Source organism: Vidua macroura, chromosome 6 (genome assembly GCF_024509145.1).
Source record: "Vidua macroura isolate BioBank_ID:100142 chromosome 6, ASM2450914v1, whole genome shotgun sequence".
Taxonomy (NCBI): Eukaryota; Metazoa; Chordata; class Aves; order Passeriformes; family Viduidae; genus Vidua; species Vidua macroura.
The window spans coordinates 33661553-33680928 of record NC_071576.1 but is presented as its reverse complement, the minus strand read 5'-3'; the positions used below and the strand labels follow the sequence as shown (position 1 = coordinate 33680928).

The following is a 19376-nucleotide window of genomic DNA, read 5'->3' as shown; positions in this document are numbered from 1 at the left end:
CCAAATTCATGTTCTGACACATTGAGCTCCCTGCAGAGAACCAGGTTTTGGTCTCACAATGGAGAGAAAGAAAGAAAAAAACTCCAAACCTAAATAGTAACAGTAGGAATTTTTTTTTTTTTTTTTGTGAGACTTGTTTTGGAAGAGTAAGCAGAAAGATCACCTAGAAAAATGGGGGGAAAAGAAATCCTTAGCTGGATCATAAGACTCTGAATACATGGTAGGTGTATGCTCCACCAAGGAGGTGGCCCTGTAATCAGTGCCAGAAAAAAATGGAATACAGTTCTGCTGGGCAGAAATTAAGATGAAAAGGAATATCTACCGTTTTATCTTCCAAACAAAATTAGGAGTTTTCCCATAAGTCCAGTCTGTGGCTTAACTCTGTTTTGGGTATTTCTTTTCTGGGATAAAAGTATGGAGACAGTCTCATCAGCTTGACATCACTCTGTTATTGCTGTTCCAGCTCAGAATGCTGGTGTGGGGAGTGGAGGTGGCAGCAGAAATTCCCTGTCTTTGTGAAGAGGTAGCCAGGCTCCCTCTGGTAGGAATCAAACAACAAGGCCCTCTTATAGAAGCAGCTCCAGAAAAAGCATAGAAACATTGGTTGTCCCACAACACATAGGGCAGAATCAGTACAGCTGAGAATCTCTGAAGAAGGGAAAAACCAAATCATTACAGAAGGCCAGATGGAAAGCAGAGAGGTCAGGACAGATGTCTCAAAGTGCAGACAGGTTGCTAGAGCTAAGGGTAGGAGATTTTACCTGCAGGTATGTAGCAGGAAGCTAAGCTGAAAGTTTTGGTTTGGGTTCTTTTTTCCACTTATTTCCCTTCTTCCATTTTTCTTCTCTTTGTCAGGCGGAGACAGCAGCAAATCGGATCTGCAAGGTGCTGGCAGTCAACCAAGAAAATGAACAGCTCATGGAAGACTACGAAAAACTGGCCAGTGATGTAGGTGTTGGTTTCTGAGTGGTGGTATGCAAAAAAGAATTGCATTTAATGCTGATAAGTAATCTTGGAAAGTGCTATTGAACCACTGCTGTTTTCCCTGGAAAATTAGTTTTCCCTCTTCAAATTAAAGACTGAAGTTACCTTAAAGACAAGAGCAACATACTTTAAAACAGAAAGCTTCCACAGAGAAGCTTTGAATTTCTCAGTTTATTAAGAGCCAACCCAGAAATGCTAAAATTGAAGGAAAAATCAAGTTGGTTTAACTTGCATTCGTCAGGACTATACAAGTTCATTACATCTTCCATATAGCTTGTATGTTAATATACTGTAGAAGTCAGGAGTTGGATCAGAGAATATAGGTTAGAGATATTTGAGGAAAGAAACACACATTTGCTGCTAATGGAAAGAATCTGTGTCAGATACAAGGTGGAGGCTGCATCTGTTAACTGAGAAGGCTGTCAGAATGACAACAGGGAACCTACAAGAGACCAAATGTGGTCTGGAGTGTGTTTGTGGTAGATAAGTAGGGAAAAGATGGACAATAGAAGGGCAAACATAACCCATAAGCCTGGTTTCAGCCTGATCTGAAAAGCATAGGTCACTACTCCACTCACCCTGTAGACTGCCTATTGCATTAGCATTTTGCCAGCTCTCCAGATAGGTTTGTTATGGAGGTATATTCAAAGAGCAACAGTGACTTTGAGGAAGCTAGAGTGGGAAAAGTGTAAGGCTGAACTGAAGGCAAGAACTTGATTTCTCCTGTCAGATTCTTCTGAAGATGACTTACAGCATCCTTTAGTTATGCAACAGTCCAGCAAAATTCTTAAGGCTTTAACATAATCTGAGGATATAGTTTTGGTCCTGCTTGTGCAAAAGCTGTGCCTTAAGTATGTTGGATTGGCACTGCTTCAACAAACAATACCTACTTATTGTGGTAGGGAATGTGCTGCTCATTAAAAAAAAGTACTTCCAAAAAAAGCTGGCTAACTTTCCTTTATGAGCCCTGCTGGTAGCAGAATCTTTCTGACAGCAAACATAAAAGTAAATGGTCCCTTATGAAATCAGAGCAACACCTGCAGTTTCAGCACAGTTTTCAGTTCAAGGCTTCTTGTCGTTGCTCCTCCCAGCTGCTGGAGTGGATTCGTCGCACCATCCCCTGGCTGGAGAACCGGGCCCCAGAGAACACCATGCAAGCCATGCAGCAGAAGCTGGAGGACTTCCGGGACTACCGCCGCCTGCACAAGCCCCCCAAGGTCCAGGAGAAGTGCCAACTTGAGATCAATTTCAACACCTTGCAGACCAAGCTGCGGCTCAGCAATAGGCCTGCCTTCATGCCCTCCGAAGGGAAAATGGTCTCGGTGAGTGGGGGTGACTGCTTCTATATACCCCAAACATGCCTAAAAAACAAGAGGTCCTTTCTGCCCATGGGTGGGCAGGGACTGCCCACCTTCATAGTGACATACTCTGTGAGAGGACCCCTGAAAAATACAGATCAGGGAGGCCATGATAGGAGAGGATCAAGTGATCGTTGCTTCCCTGTGTCTAAATCAGACTCTGAGACTCTTCACAAATTGCAGGTCTTTATGAGGAGATGTCTCGGTGGCTTTCGTTCTTTCTGATTCAGAAATGGTTGAGTTTCATTAAAGTTTGATGACGGGGAACTTTAAAACTCCAGAAGTGTTTAGAGAGGCTCTTTTCTGCAGATGGTTATATCCTGTATTTCTAGTCCTGCTTGCCTTAAGTCTGCCACTATGTCTCCCTGACTTGTCTGCAGAGCCCTGTGAGATGAAAAGCACATGCTCACTCCCTCCAATCAGTGGGAGCCATGTAGTTCACTGAGACTAATGCTGCTGAACATCTTCCCTCCAACTTCTAACGTGCCTTTCCTTCCCATGTTTCTGTCTCTAGGATATAAACAATGCCTGGGGTGGCCTAGAGCAGGCTGAGAAGGGCTACGAGGAGTGGTTATTGAATGAGATCCGGAGGCTAGAGAGGCTCGATCACCTGGCAGAGAAGTTTCGGCAGAAGGCATCCATTCATGAGTCCTGGACAGATGGTAATGCCAACCTACATGCTTCCTATTGCCTGACACAGTGACACAGTGCTGACTGTTATGTAGGGAGGAGGAGATGGATTGTGCATGGGTCCTTCCATGAGAGTTTGCTCTTGAGAAGGCTAGATTTATTTCTTATTTTGTAAGAAAGCTGTGTATGGAAACCAGCTTGATCTCTCTTCTGCATCATGCAGTCAACATTGGCATTTCCTAACTGTGGCAAAGTGAGAACTTTGGGTAGAAGAGAGCAGCCACAGAGCAGAGGAAAAGTTGCTGTACAGTAAATGCTACCATGGGCTTTTACAGGATCAGCATAACCCATTTTGCACATACTGAGACGAGTCCAGCGTAAACTGTGACAGTGCTGGCTTAAGCTACATTATGTGCCCTTCTGTGTTGTTAATGGCAAACTCACACTTCGTGGTTTTAAAGTGAGCATTGTGCTTCTCTAGGCCAGCAGGCACAGGGACGAGCCTCGGGCAGGGCAGCTGGAGTGAGGCCGATGCTCTTTTGAGGACCCTCGAGGGTGCCTGGGCACCGGGAGCTGGCTTTGGCCACCCTGGGTCCTGTCCTTCATTCTTCTGTCCTTTGGCTCCCTCCCCAGGAAAGGAAGCAATGCTGCAGCAGAAGGATTACGAAACTGCCACCCTCTCGGAGATAAAGGCCCTGCTGAAGAAACACGAGGCCTTTGAGAGTGACCTGGCAGCACACCAGGACCGCGTGGAACAGATTGCTGCTATTGCACAAGAGCTCAAGTACGGCACCCCAGCACGCATCCCATCCTTGGGGCCAGGGAGGCTTAGTCAGCTTTGCCCTCTGGAGAGAAAAAAATCCATCCCCATACAAAAATGCTGGGAATTCCCAGTGTTTCCAAATAGTATCTAGGATACTGCTATCCAGTATCCGGACACACCAGAACAGTAGGCCAGAAAATGCATGAGCCGTGGGTGCTGTTGAGGAGGAGGCAGAATTATACACCTAAGCCAAGTTTCCATCCTCTTCCAGTTCATTATGCTGCCATGAACCCTTTCCTGAAGAGTCTGACCTGCTGTTGGCACATGCTGTATTTCAGACCTGTAATACTGTCATACTTTTCCAGGAACGGAAGGAAAGAGGAGAGGATAGGAGGGTCTCGGTTTGCTCTCTTTAACAAAAAAAACAAACCAAAACAAATAAAAGTCCTCCTTATTCCAGCAAGGAGAAAGCTGCTTGAGCCCAGCGTTCTTTCCCCCAGGAGTACCTGCCCTGTGTGCACTCTGTTCAGCACTTGCTGCAGGACATCCTCGCAGCAGATCAGCTCTTTCCTTGCTTCCCTCCAGCTTGGAAACCTTCACCTCCACTCCTTTTCATGGAGTGGAAGGAAGTTACCAGGAGAAATGGGGGGCTCATCAGGATTGCTAGAGATAGCAGGCAGGCAAAGAGCTAGCAGCTGCATCACAGAGAGGTTTTGAAACCCTGCATGTTTCTTGGCAAAAACCAGTCTGAACTACTTGGGTTTGACTCTGTTTCCTATTTTTAAAATATTTCTATATCACACTGGCCTATCCGAAGTTAATGTCTGGGCCAAGATCAGTCCTCTTGGGCTGAAGAGCTGTTTTTCTCTAAAAAATTAGGATTATTGGATCAAGATCATTATCTTCTTTAACAACAGAGATTTACAGAATTGCTCTCTTTTCCACTGGAGGATTGACCTTGGAACAGGAGGAGGATTCAAGGCAATCCTCCATGTCAGTAAGATTAAAACTGGGTCTGTCTAGTCAGCAAGCATTACCTGACTTGCCACTTCCAAAGCACACACTACATGTCAGCCAAAGCAGCTGCAGCTCTAACTGCAACAGGGAAGACTGAGGCCTAAGCTGTGGGAGAGGTTATTTTTTCTAAAGTGTGAGAACAGCCGGCTCTGCTATTATTATTAAAGCCATCTTCCAATTCAGCAAAGAGACCATGCCCTGAAAAACCATGGCAGAGGTCTTCTCTCCCCAAGAGACACACTTACCAAGAGATGCAGAGGGTGGGAGGAAGCCATTGTAGCTACCCATGGCAGGAATGTTTGTGGACATGGCACATTCCCCTCCTTAGCTGCAATGGTCCAGCACAGGTGTGTTACAGGTTAGGCTTTCAGGAGGAGTTCTTTCATCTGCAGTGCTGGCTCTGCAGCAAAGTAGATCAAGCAACTGATCTGGATTAAAAACCTAGCAAAGAAGTTATTTTTAGCCCCCATCAGTTACCTGGCTAGTTTACTGGAGGACTCCACCAACAGCTGTTGCCACACACCCCAGGAGGGCAAAACAATAGCATGAAGGAACAAGGCTGAGGGGGGCAAGAGTGTAACCTGCATTACTGTTTAAAGAATTGCTCATCAGATGGCTCAGGGTCACTCAGTGATTTATTCCCAGTGATTTATTCTGAGGTTTTCTTTCAAGGCTGACACTTCCCAGATTGGCTGGTCTCCCTCTGCAGATTTCTCCCTCTTTGCCCACATGAGCATGAAGCATGCAAGGCTGCAAGCTTTAGTGTGCCTCTTTGTTCTCCTTTCCCCAGTCATACTTTTACCAGCCTGTGTTCCTTGAGTGTCAGCCTTATAGACATGTCAGCAAAGCACTTCTTGTCAGGCATATAGGAGAGAAACCTACACAGTTATTCTGGGATTGTCCTAAATAAATTTACTGGGTTATGTAATATAGCTATTCCTTGCCACCTATACTATGCAATTCTTAGGACAATCTTAATCAGTTTCTTAGTGTTCCTAATAAAATCTTCTGTTTCCATTCTGATGTATAAGACACAGTTTGTTAGACTGCATAATGTTCTTAAGCAGAATACGGGAGCAGATTGGTCTCATCATAATCTGCTTATTTCCAGTTTGAGCAAAAGTCTATACTCCCTTCCCCCTTTGGCAAGTTATTCCCATCAGGTGGCCAGCCCCAGTATTTGTTGAGGCCTTGGGTAGTCCTGTTCTGTGCTGCTTGGTTCAGCATAACATATAGTGTCTCCTAAACTTGCTAAACAAGTCATCCTGACCTGCTTTATTTGCAGTGACCATGATCTCTTTGTCTGAATCTGTCTTCAAGACTGATAAAGATTTCTAATAGGTTTCTCTTATATCTGTACAGGGACATTATTTGACTTCTTGTCATTTTTTTTCCCACCCTTTATAGTGAGCTGGACTATTACGACTCTCCCAGTGTCAATGCCAGGTGCCAGAAGATCTGTGATCAGTGGGATAATCTGGGTGCCCTAACCCAGAAACGCAGAGAAGCCTTGGAGGTGAGACACGTCACGAGCTGGACCTTCTGGGTAGTGTGTTTGTGGGGGCCAAGCTGCAGCGGGCACAAGCAATATCAGCTCACTTATGAACTCCTAGAACATCCAAAATTGTAAACATGAGCTACATTTCAGTATACTTAGGCTGCTTTTCTTCAGCTCACTTATGGTGCCATTTGTTTGCTCAGGCTATTGATTTATTTTTACTTTTTAGTGTGTTTTGTAATCTCATTCTGCCTGAATTTTTGCTTTGTTTTGTTTTATTTCAAAGGACCTTGGATTTATTTTATTTCCCTTAGAGGGAAAAAATCTGTCCAGTGTGTAATCTCTTAACAGCAGAGAGATTTTTACTGATGTGCCATCCTGGGAGCATCAAGGAGGTCTGAAAGGAAGGAGCAGCTCAGACAACCCATGTATCTATGTGGTTATTCTTCTCCAGCCATCTCTCCTGATTTTCTTTCTTTTATTTCTTTTTGTGCATGCACAGAGGACAGAGAAACTACTGGAAACAATTGACCAGTTGTACCTGGAGTATGCCAAACGAGCTGCCCCTTTCAATAACTGGATGGAAGGGGCCATGGAAGATCTGCAGGACACATTCATCGTTCATACCATTGAGGAGATCCAGGTACAGAGCAGTCATTTGCACCAGTTAGGTGGGGACAGTGAGAGGTTTGGGGTCTCCTGAGTTGTATGAATTCAGAGTGGTATGAATTTATAGGTTATATTTTGGTGCTTCTGCTCTATTGAGTGAGCCTTATCAAGAGAAACAAAAATGAGTATGTTTTTCCTTATTTTCTCCAAAAACCTGGATCTGAATAGGTATAAAGCATACATACATACATCATCCTAGCTGAACACAAAAACTGAAACAGATTTTTCAGAGTAACTCCAGAGCCATATTAATGGAAACCTGAAAAATGAGAGAACCTTTTAGGGTCTTGTGGAATTTTTCTTAACCCACATGAGCAAAGCTTAGTGCTGCTTACAGGGTCTGCAGGTCAGTTCTCACATGGAATGTTGTGTCCAGGTCATTTGGTCCTATGTGATAGGATGTGCCACAAGGACAGTTGAGCTACTAGTTGGTTTTTGATGCTAAGCACAAGAAAAAAACAGAATTGTCCACTTCGGTGCTGAATTACCATTTGAAATCAAAGTTGTCTTGCCTTCTCTAAGGCGACAAACACAGTATCTCAGTTTTTCCCCTTCTGAAAGGGTGTTAGGAAAGCAACTTGAGGTATCTAAGGTCATTTGCAGACCTTAGACAGCAGGAATTACTCTTTCCTGGATTGCAGTGGGGACTTGTATTTCACCTGCTCAATGGGCTTGTGAAAAGAATCCAAGTCAGGTCTTTGCCAGAATGGCTGACAGGAGTGTCACCATCAGTGAGGCAGCAAATGGGAGACCTACAGAGAACACAACAGCCAGGACTTCCATGCAGTACTGACAGTTACTGAGCTGCTACTTGTTTCTTCCATCCTTCCCTCCTGAACAAAGGAGTTCATTAAGTCTTTCTTAATGCAAAATAATCTAAACAGCACTTAACCATTTCCCTTGTCTCCTTGTGACTGTTTGCAATGTCTTTCCCAGCCCCCAGACTTGTATTATTACATCTCTGTGACCACTACAGCAGCTGCAAAGCAATGAGTCACCATGTAAGGACGGATTTTACAGAAAATAGTTAACAGTGCGTGTTGTGAGAGAGAGCAGTCAATCATGTGGTTTACTTTCATTCCTTCTTCTGTCCACACTGTTCCCTTGTTTATCCCTGCACACACCTCTGTTTCCCATGCATTTTCCTGCCTCTTTCCCTAGAGTTGATCTTCTAGGTTTCTGGGATGAAGTATCTTAAAGGCCTATAGAAGCAGTGGGAGATGAGCCAGGACCAGCTGGCTTGTCAGCTGGCTTGTCAGCTGGCTACAGAGTACCAGCAAGCACGCCCCAACCATCAGTCCTTGGAGCAAGGCCAGGGCATCACAGCGAGACAGGGAGCAGGAAGGGCCTGTTGTGGTCAGGGAGAAGGAGCTGTTTTCCAGCAGCAGGAGCATGTGATGCCTGTGCAAGTTTGCAGTTGGCTGGAAGACCTTCACCTGGTTCTAACTGACTCTGATCAAACTGAATCTGACCCTCAGTACTCACCTGGAGTTACTTTGGGTGTAGAAATAGTGCATACCTAGTGGGAGAAGAGCATATAGCGCATTTAAACTAGTGAGACTTTAATAGTAATTCTAGTAGTCAGATCTTTGTCCCCAAAGAGGCTAACAAGCAGTCACTGAGCAATGTTGGAGAAATAGTTCCCCCTAAATTATGAGCCATTATTATTCCTTTTTTTGGTATGTGATCTCTGTCACTGGTCAACATGGGACAGAGAGGGAAAACAAGACTTCACATCATTTATCTACTTAAAACATCCCATTTAGTGATATTGAGAGAACCTGAAAAGTGTATTAAGGTAGCCTGCATTGTGTCCTGGGAATGTTAGCTTTTACAGTCACTTCAGGAATATATTTGCTGAAGAGGCTATTTCATAAATAATGTTCTTACCCTCCCTTTGCTGCTGCCTTCCTTCTGCAGGGATTATCCACAGCTCACGAGCAGTTCAAAGCCACGTTGCCAGATGCGGATAAGGAGCGACAAGCCATCTTGGGAATCCACAATGAAGTCTCAAAGATTGTCCAGACATACCATGTCAACATGGCAGGAACAAATCCTTACACTACAATCACCCCACATGAGATCAATGGCAAATGGGAACATGTGAGTTCTTTCTCCAGCCTTGCAGGATAGTGGGGGACAATGTCACTGCTCAACCACTGCGGGCCCAGGAAACGGATAATTTACTCTGCAGTTACCCTCTCATGCTTACTGCTGAGTTTAGTGGGGTTTTGTCATTTGGTTTTGGCTCAGTTGTCCTGTACTTGGAGAGTGGAAGCGATCTTTGATATAATTGCCTAAGGCACATCAGACCCCCTTTTACATGCTAATTTTAAATTAAAGTTGCTAGATTTGAAAGCTTTGAGGTTTTTAGTCTTCAGTTGCTGCAGGTAAGTACAGCATGTGAATCAGTATCCTTTGTCACCATTCAGCCCTTCCGATGTTCTATCTCTGCACCAAGTAGCCTTTCCCTGCTGTAATCCTAAAAGAGCAGCTACTGTCTGTACCCGTTGTGCTTATGGTTCTTACTACCAAACAAAATCACCCATGTGAGATCGGAACAGAATCCTGCAACTCAGTTATCATGAGCCACCAAAAACCCAAACAATGAATGGAAGCTGCTTCTAGTCTTCCATGGCTTGACATGAGTTTGTGTGTATCCTACAGCAGATAGGATTCACCTTCTGTGAGCTTGCCCACTGTGACTAAAACCATATGACAGCTCGTATTCACTGCAAACACCCACTCCTCCCTCCCTTGTGGCAACTTCTGCATTTCCTGTACATGTGCCTTTGTGTGTCTAAGCTGCACACTGTTACTCTTTGTTGTAGGTGCGGCAGCTGGTTCCCAGAAGGGATCAAGCCCTGATGGAAGAACACGCTCGCCAGCAGCAAAATGAACGACTTCGTAAACAGTTTGGTGCACAGGCCAATGTCATTGGACCCTGGATCCAGACCAAGATGGAGGTAGTGCTTTGCAAATTTTGAAACACTGTTTTCCCCTGTGGTCTTCACTGATATTCTTATTCGCGATCTCTCTTGCCCACTGTCACAGCCATTTTTTCTTCAAGTTGCAGCAAGAGAAACATCATAGAAAATATCAAGAATCCAAAGATTGGTATTGGTTACTGAGGTGCTTGTACTTTTCTTCCTCTAGCTCTAGTACCAGAAAAAAAGCATTACTTAAGATGGGGAACACTGGTATTTTAAGATTTGTGTTTATATGCAACAAATTCAAAATCCTAGATCAGAGACAGTTTGTGTAATTGCTTGTACAGCAATGGTCTTGATGCATGTAACTAAATAAATCCAATTAATACGCCAAACATCTGCAAAGGAGACATTTTTAAGGGAGATCACTCTTTAGGTAATATTTGAGTTAAAGTCATTGGAGTTGATAAATTATAAAAATACGAAGCTATTACTATGGCAGGAGCTGAAAAGAAGAGAGCAATTAAAGAAATGTCTCTATGAAGAAGTAACTTAGTGAAAGACAATACACCAGAGAAAGATCTGGCTTGGTAGATTACTGGCTTATGGACTGCAGTTTCCTTTTCTTTTGTATCCTTGTATTAGACACATCTTATGTGATTCACCTCTCTTGAAAAGTGTTCAGTGCTGTGCTAAATTTTTTGCTGACATTGTCTCAGCTCCTGTGAAGTAACTGCCCCATGAGATTTTTTTTTTTTTGAATCATCGTGCTTTGTGAGAGGGAAATTGCTGCAATAAATGTCAGGCATGTTAGGTCTTGTCCTTTCCGTGGAGTCTTAACTCCTTTGGCTTTGTTAATGCAGGAGATTGGCCGCATTTCAATAGAGATGCACGGGACCCTGGAGGACCAGCTCAACCACTTGCGGCAGTATGAGAAAAGCATTGTGAATTACAAACCAAAGATTGACCAGCTGGAAGGAGACCACCAGCTGATCCAGGAAGCCCTTATCTTTGACAACAAGCACACCAACTACACCATGGAGGTAAATGTTTTGGCAGCAACTAAACAGCCTCATCTGCTGTGGCCAGTTAGCATCAGCCACATATAGCTCTGGCAACGTGTTGTAGTTCTCAGAAAAATGGAGAGCTTGATAATATGGCCAAGCGTGCAGTGACACGTCACAGAATTTCATTTTTGCCTTACTATACTTCATGCCAACCATTCCAGTGTACTTCCAAATATAGAGAACAGAAACAACCTGAATGAGATCCCACAGTGTTGCTTGAAAAAATGACGAGTCTCGTTTCTCCTGCCACCTGATTGTGTTAGCCGGGATTAGAAAGGGAAGTGCTGATGATTTTGAGCTGCCACTACGTGGCAGAAAAAAAAAAAGTTCAGCAGAAGTTTTTTTTAAAGTCAGAGACTGGCTTCCTGTTGATAATGTGAGGTTTCTTGGGAGCAATCTGAGTTCAGCATTAGTCCAGCTGAACACAGGCAGGCTTTGAAACTTGGTTTTTTTTGGTTTCTGGCCATTTCTGTTAAACAACAGCAGAAGCAGAGGAGCACCAGTGTCTTTCAAGCATTGTGTTTTATTCAGTTTCTTGGTTAAGAAGAGTCTTCTGCTTAACTAAGCCCTAGAAGCACTGGGCTTGCCTCTCATTTGTGTTAAAGGCCTCCAATATGTTGCTTTGATCAGGCAAAGGAATTTTGCAATAGGACCAAGTTTTTCTTAAGAAAGAGAAAGAAAGATCAGAAATTGGCCTCTTCAGCATGGGGTTTTTTCAGTCAAAATTCAGATTTTAAACACCTGCAGATTAGAAGGAATCTTTTCTGAGAAAATGGACACCAGGGACTGCCTTCCACATTGGATCATTTAATTTGCAATAAGTAGCACTGATCCAGCTGATCCACTGGCCTCAGAAGCAGAAGAGCGACTTCTTAATTTCGATATTGTCCTGACCTCTTTTACTAGCATATCCGCGTGGGCTGGGAGCAGTTACTAACAACAATTGCTAGAACCATCAACGAAGTGGAAAACCAGATCCTGACCCGTGATGCCAAAGGAATCAGCCAGGAACAGATGAATGAATTCCGGGCTTCTTTCAACCACTTTGACAGGGTAAGTCAGTGCTGACTGCAGCTACAAGCTTCCATGTGGACTGCACAGTGCAATAAAAAACAAGCAGTCACTGTGATAAAATGGGATCACAGAAGATGTTTCAGTCTTAAAAATGCCACTCCTGTGGATCACTCATTTCTGTGAAGACTGCCAAGTGATTGTTAGCCTGGGAGAGGTATGTCTTCATAGGAAACTGCAACATTTCCCAGTAAAGCAAGAGTATGGAGAGGTTTGAAGACTTTTTTAGGCAATTAGACTTTTATCCATTCCTCTCCAGAGAGCAAATTATTTGGTTTATGGAATTCTTGGGACCATCTGTTCTCCACTCTTCTACACCATCTCTGCTATATCTAAGGATGGCTTGCCCTCAGAGATTGGCAATGCTTTTAAATTGCTGAAGACTGGCTATTTCAGCCTTTCTCTAGCTAAGAAAAATAAGCCATGGGTTCTTTTCTTAGGAAAGGGACTCATGAAGCCCTGTAGATTTTATATTTTGACCTTCATATCATTTGCCCCTTCTTCACAATAGTCTAAATGTTAATGCAGACAGAACAGGATTTTCCCGCCTTCAACTATTTGATTATGAAGGCTTAACATTGACTTCAAAAACTGGGTTTTCTTGAAGAAAGTCACTTGAAATTGGCCCCATCATCCTGTCTGTAGCTTCCTTGATCTGGCCAGAGGTGGTGGCAGCAGGCAGGGGCTCTTAAATGCTTTGGGGCTGTTCTGAGCTAAAATTCTGCAGGATGGATGGGGATTCTTAGTTCCTGTAGTAGCTTGCGTATTATTTGAGGGGTATGTCCACACACTGGGGAGCGAGCAATGAGCAAAGGGAGGAGCAGCTGCCAAGCTGTGTGGTGCTGCACTGTACATCTGTGCTGCTGGCAGAGCTGAGCACTTTGAAATAGCTTTGCCAGTCAAAGCTCCACCCCCTGTGCAGGTCTCATAAATACAGCCATAACGCTGCTCCCCTGAGCTTCAGCTGGTTTTCTTTGTCTGTTCCTCAGATGCCCTGACAGCTAAACTTCCTTGGGTGTTTTGCCAAACATACCTGCCCTCACCTACTCCTTTAGTGGAACTTTTGCCTATAAGATTAAGACAATGCTTCCCACTGCCTCTGCCTGCTTACCTGCACTCTGGGTTACTAGTGAAACACAGGGCTTCTGACACTGGATAACAAGCAGTGATGCAAGTAATTCACTTGGGAGATTGAGATCTTGAGGCTTCTGAGCATCAGCTGTTTTTGTCATTCAAATGCTCTAAACATGGGATGAGCTCTCTGAGAAGGAACTGTTCCAAGAGCATTTTTAGCACAGCCTGAAATGTCATTGTGATATCTAATGTTGTGCACTTTTTATTTTTCTTCCCTGTCTTTCTATCTGCATGTTATTCTTCCTGTTTCTCTCTCCTCACCCACTGCATGGTGCACCTGTTTGTTGTCCTTTCACCTCCCTTTGATCTCCCCTGTGTCTCCCTTCCTTGTGCCCCACACCGTCACCGCACTGGCACTGCATGTCCTGCTGCCTGGCACACCGCATAACCAGGACCACTCCGGCACACTTGGCCCTGAGGAATTCAAAGCCTGTCTCATCAGCTTGGGTTACGATATTGGAAACGATGCACAGGTACTGAAAGCTAGTGGTGAACACAGCCAGATATTAAACTGTGAAAAAATAACAGGTTTTTTCCTTTCTTTTCTTGTTTGTCTTAATCCATCTGTTGTTGTTGTTCTTGTGTTTGACTGTATATACATCACTTTTCTATACTACTTCCTCTCAAAATGCACTTTGGTATCTATTCCTTTTTAATTCCTTAATTTTTTGTCTTGGGAGAATTCCTTTTATATCTTCAAAATGTTCTTTTTCCTTCTGTGTCGCTCAAAACTAACTCCTTTCATTGCCCATTCCTCAATCTGTCTTGCTTAATATCTTCTTGCTCTTCTTCCATCACCAATATGTTTCTTGTGTATAAACTATTCCATGTCCAAAACCACCTTTGCTTCTTCATGGTTTCACAAACTACCTTTCCTCTGTTACTCTTCATTGCCCTGTAAATCCTCCTTCTATATTCTCCCCCCTGAAACTCATTCTTTATAACATCTCCTATGGGTTCATTTCTCCCTGGACTGGTCTCCCTTTTCTCTTTTGGCCTTTTCCATCTTTGCGTCATTCTCTGTAGAAGAAGACTGGTATGATGGATTGTGAAGATTTCCGAGCCTGCCTTATCTCCATGGGTTACAATATGGTAATGTAGAGCCCTCTGTCACTCCTATTCAAAGTGATTCTGTAGGCACCTTCAAAAATACAGGGAGAATGTGTAGTGAATCAAGGTAAATATAGCCTTATTTTCCAGAATTACCAGCAATGTTAAATCTAGTCTTAGTTGTACACGTAAAACTCTTGTCTCACAGGTCTAGCCAAAGGTACAAAAATTGAAATAATTGTCTAATTCATGTATGTTTGAAATAAAAATTATATTTATCAAACTGTGTAGCTACTACTGGAAGAAATAGTAAGCTTCCTCATATTGATGCCTGCTCTCTGCATAGCACACACAACCTCCCCCAGCCCTGAATATCAGTTGAAATCATTCAGATGTATACGTGACCTCACTTCTGAATACACTCAGAATGCTGCTTCTCTCATTCCTACCATTCATTTCACATCTCCTCTCCTGTACATGTAAGTTCAAGTTCCAGTCATTCTCCTGTAGCTTTTCCTTACCAGAATACCTGAATATTCAGAACAGTAACGTCATACCTTGAGAGGCATGACAGCTATTAGGAAGAGCTTCACCAAAGACTGCTGCTCATCAAAGGGCAGGAGAAGAGCACAATGCAAGCATACTCATCTGCACTTTTGGTGTCTTTGCTCCTGATATCAGGCAAAATAGTGTTTAATCATCTTACTCATCAGCCCACTACATATACAGATTCTTTGGTGTAGCATGCCAAGACTACAACATTTGATAAGGCATCTTAATTACTCTTGAATGTATACTGTTCTGAATGTGTTAGGAGAGCCTGTTCCCAGGAAAAGACTCTGCTCTGCTCTTCCCTCCACCTTACCTGGGGAGGAGGGAATCCCAGAGATGAGAACCTTTGGTTTAAATGCAGAAAGAAATGAAGAAAACTACATTACAAGGTTTTGGTTTCTGTAGCAAAACTTCTTTGTAGGATCTTCCCTGTAGAGACTATTTCCCATGTCCACTCCAGATATGCAAGTCCTTCTTTGCAAAGCTTGCCTATTAAACATGAGTACAATACTATAAAATGTCCCAGAGACATCTCTTCTGTCAGCTGAAGAAAACTGTAGAAGTTTTCTTTTAAGTAAATGAAAGTAAAAGGATTTGAGGAGTGTTGATCTTCAAATATTGCTACAGACATCTAGCACATGTACAGAGAAATTTGGGTCTTCCTCTGAAGTCAGTTGGTATTGTTCCCCAATAGGAACATTGTCCTAGAGCTGGATGTTATCCTCAGGCATAGCTGGCAATGTTCTATTCCAGTGGACAAATGAGTAGGAAGCATTTGTACACAACAGCAAACTAAAAAAGAACATCCTGATTAAAAAAAAAACAAACCCAGAGGTGTTTTCTATTTGGCTTTGTTTTCTAGCCTGTGAGATGAGTTGCTGAATGGTTTCTCCTCACTTTGGTAGCACTGCTGCCTAAGTCCCCAGGCTGACATGACTCTCTTGCTCTCCAGGGAGAGGCAGAGTTTGCCCGCATCATGAGCATCGTTGACCCGAACCGTTTGGGTGTAGTGACCTTCCAGGCCTTCATCGACTTCATGTCCCGAGAGACGGCAGATACAGATACTGCTGACCAGGTTATGGCTTCCTTCAAGATCCTGGCTGGAGATAAGGTCAGGCTCCACACCTTGGTTTCCTTATCTGCTTAACTTTTGCTTTCTTTTTTCTCTTGTCTCGGAGAGAAAGTGTCAAGGGAAGCATTCTGCCATGGGAGGTTGTTTTTACAGGAGCATTCTGTAGTGCTGAAGGAGTGCAAGGTTAAAGTGTGGGTTAATGAGCAGCCTGCTAAGGCACTCAAAAGTCTTGCTCAGCTGTCAGTCAGAACTTTGCAGCCCACTCTTGCTTCAAATTTAATTAAGAGCTTGGTCGCAATGTTATTTTAAAATTAACAAGTTCAACAGATGGTTTTTGATTAGTCTTGAAAACTGTTCATTACTGACAGCTGTAAACTTGAGATTATCTTTCTCAGATTTACATGTCACTATCAGTTGTTACACAATCAATAGATTTTCATTGAGGATATGCTGTATCTGCAGGGGGGACATCTTTTAACCACAGAAATTGGTTGAATGTAGGAGAACTCAGGGTGATATGAAAAGTATTAATTTTTGGAATTTACATCATCTGGGAAGCAGCTGATAAAAAATGTAATCTTATTTTTCTTATATAACAATGCCCACTAATCTTTTATGTAACTGAACAAATAATATGCACATGTAATATTATCATATCTCTTTATTTGCTAATGATTTTAGTTATTTCACATGAGAAGTTGGATACCATTTCTCAGATTGTAATGAGTTACCCTTAAATCCAGTACTGGTTTCCATTTTTCACTAAAAATCTTTTTGTAATTGTAATCTAGAAACCCATGATCCCTGTCCTTGAGACATATACCTGAGCAAAGCCAGTTCTATTGTCTTTTGAGGCCAGAAAATTCCATGTTACTCAGATAAGCTAACCACTAAATAAATAGGTACTTTGAGATGCAGTATTACTTACTAAGTTGTTTACTCTGTGCAGTGTGTTACATATACTTGTCAGTGTTTAACTTCTCTGGTGACTGTAACAGGAATTAATATTTCATTTTGAAGAAAAGTCCCTCATACCCCAGTCATTAAAGTGAAAGGGAGAAAGAAATTATAAGACATCACAGGAGAGAGAGGGATAGTGTGAAACCTGAGCTATTGCTCAGACAGACTGCAAATGGCCGTGAGTCAGTTAGGTAAAGACAACATAGTGATTATGATTAGCAAACAGGCAACTACTGTTACCTACTGCCTGGAGAGAGACCGAGCTAGCTCAGCTCAGTGCAGTCACTCTCCAGAAGCCAAATTTACATAAGTTTTGCTTGCTTATTAAAAAATGTCCGCAGTGAAAAGACTGTTGCTGGAACTGTGAAAGCAATACAAAGTGTTTGCTTGTCTGCTGCTTGCATTGGTGCACTAGCAAGAACTAGTGGGGATTGGCCTCTTCCTTTTCTCTGAAGAGAGGGAATGGCAACTCCCAAGGAGCACAAGCAGCTGTTACCTCCTGCTGGTGAGCGACAGCATCCAAATTAAATTTCTGCTTCTTCCCATTTACTTTCAGCAGGACCTCCTTTGTCAACAGGAAGGCACAGTCATAGCACTAACAACTTGCTTGACTTACCTCCAGGTCTTTTTTCAGCTGCACCAGCATCTCTCATGCAAAACCAATCTTCATTGTAGAAACCATTTGCTTGTCCAAACAGGAGTGCTTATCCTCCCAGGGTGTAAGTGCAGAGAGCTCCCTGTGTGGGTGTGCAGCACAGGTCTAGTTGTTGGGACCCTAGCCCTGAGTGTTGCCTGCCGCCCTGGTGCTACAGGTGATGGTTGTCCCTCAGAGGAGGAAAGTCAGTTTCCAGAAAGTAACGATTGCCTTCTCATTTGTCCCCATTGCAGAACTACATCACTGTGGATGAATTGCGGCGGGAGCTGCCTCCTGACCAGGCTGAATATTGCATTGCTAGGATGGCACCCTACAATGGCCGTGATGCTGTACCCGGTGCCCTGGACTACATGTCCTTCTCCACAGCGCTCTACGGCGAAAGTGACCTTTAACTTTTTTCTGTCGCACCACACGCTCCCTCCCCTCTCCCCCGTCCAACACACCCTATTTTCTCTTTGCAAAGCAACCTCTGCTCCGCTCTTTTTTGTGTTTTCCTGTTTTGCTTCAGATCAGATCACATTTTTAAGTGGGGGGGAGGACATTGACACGGGACCGCCTACCTTGCCCTTGAAATAACAGTTTACAAAATTATTTTGTGCAAAAAAGTTACGTTTTAAAAAGAACAGACATATTTTATTATAGAAAAAGGTATTTTTCTCCACCAGATTGAAACTTAAAAAGAAAATGTTAAAATATTGCACCAAATATTTTTTGTTGTGACATAGGAAGTCAAGCACAATGTTACATTCCATCCTTTCCAAAAAGAACCAAACTATGACAAAATTCCACTTGTTCTGTTAACTATTACATTTGCGTATGTCTCTCTCATCACTTTTCTTGGGAGGGGGGAAGGCACACAAGTGCATGTGTTTGCTGGTTCACTCATTTCATGAAAATATTTTATGATAAACTTTTGAAATTGCTGTGTTTTCTAGGGAAAAAATAATGTACACAGCTCATGTTTTCATATTTAATTAAAAAATACAATACGCCTCCTATGTTTATCAGTGCACAACTTTTTTTGTTGCTGAGAGTTGTCTGGTTTCAGAACATGAAGCTTGAGAGTTGATAACTTTGATATTGCTTGTCACAAATCATATTAAAAACTTCTTGTGATAACAACTCTAGACTTTATTCATTTGTATAGTAAAATAGTTTAATCCTATTTAGTTACACATGATAAGGAGAAATCCAAAATTAATTGTTTTAATTGAAGTTACACTAGATTTAAAGTTATATTCTCAGCCCCTTAGCCTTTTCATTCTTGCTGGATAATTTTGAAATTTTCACAGCTTAATGACCACTTTAAATCCCCAATACACCCCTATCTTTGGAAGCAACACTGTTGTTATTTCTTAAAAACCAGCACAGAATTAGTTACTAGAGCTGTACAAACAACCACCGTATCTTAAACCATCCATGAAAAATTAATCTGCTGTTCCATGCTCAATATTGAACATCTGACTGATTTTGATAGCACATCTTCTGACATCGTAGATTCCTCCAGGGGTCATCTTTCTATTGGACATCCAAAAGAAAGCAACCTTCAGGACAACTCCTGTGGGACTTTTATTGAGTCATAAAGTAACACACGCACGCATGTGTTCAGAAATCGGCAAAGGGAAGCAGCTAATCCCTGCCAGCCAGCTCATATTACAGGTGCATTTCCTGCCCTCCCACAGCTTTCTTAGGAAACACAGGGTTAGGAGCAATAACATTAAAATAACATTACTGCTTAATTACATGTTTCAAGTAAGTGTTTTATAGGCATAAGCACATACCTTTGTCTCTAGTCCCAAAGGCAGATTTTATTTTGAAGTAACAACTGCAGGAATGGTGGATTCGTGGGCAGATTCACCAAGAACTCCTTGGTAACATTGTGCCCTGTTCCCCAGGGCAGAGCTGAGTCCTGAGGAAGGTATTGTGCATGGTTGGTTTCAGCATACCTACCTGAGGAATGTAACGT

General features: G+C 42.8%; 1 protein-coding gene across 5 annotated transcripts in view; it reads left to right on the top strand.

Annotated features, from left to right (window-relative positions):
• The window catches only part of ACTN1 (actinin alpha 1), an 86982-nt gene extending 68450 nt beyond the window's left edge, over positions 1-18532 (top strand). For 2 of the 5 annotated variants that reach the window (XM_053979792.1, XM_053979791.1), the window contains exons 9-21: positions 856-948; positions 2076-2306; positions 2857-3004; positions 3606-3756; positions 6160-6268; positions 6753-6893; positions 8840-9022; positions 9751-9885; positions 10713-10892; positions 11823-11969; positions 14148-14213; positions 15676-15834; positions 17644-18532. In XM_053979792.1, the coding sequence (XP_053835767.1) occupies positions 856-948; positions 2076-2306; positions 2857-3004; positions 3606-3756; positions 6160-6268; positions 6753-6893; positions 8840-9022; positions 9751-9885; positions 10713-10892; positions 11823-11969; positions 14148-14213; positions 15676-15834; positions 17644-17802 (1902 nt within the window). In that variant the 3' untranslated portion in view covers positions 17803-18532. Of the gene's footprint in view, positions 1-855; positions 949-2075; positions 2307-2856; positions 3005-3605; positions 3757-6159; positions 6269-6752; positions 6894-8839; positions 9023-9750; positions 9886-10712; positions 10893-11822; positions 11970-13513; positions 13595-14147; positions 14214-15675; positions 15835-17643 lie in introns of all 5 variants that reach the window. The other 3 variants (XM_053979790.1, XM_053979789.1, XM_053979793.1) reach the window with 2 other exon arrangements.
• The last annotated feature ends 844 nt before the right edge of the window (positions 18533-19376 follow it).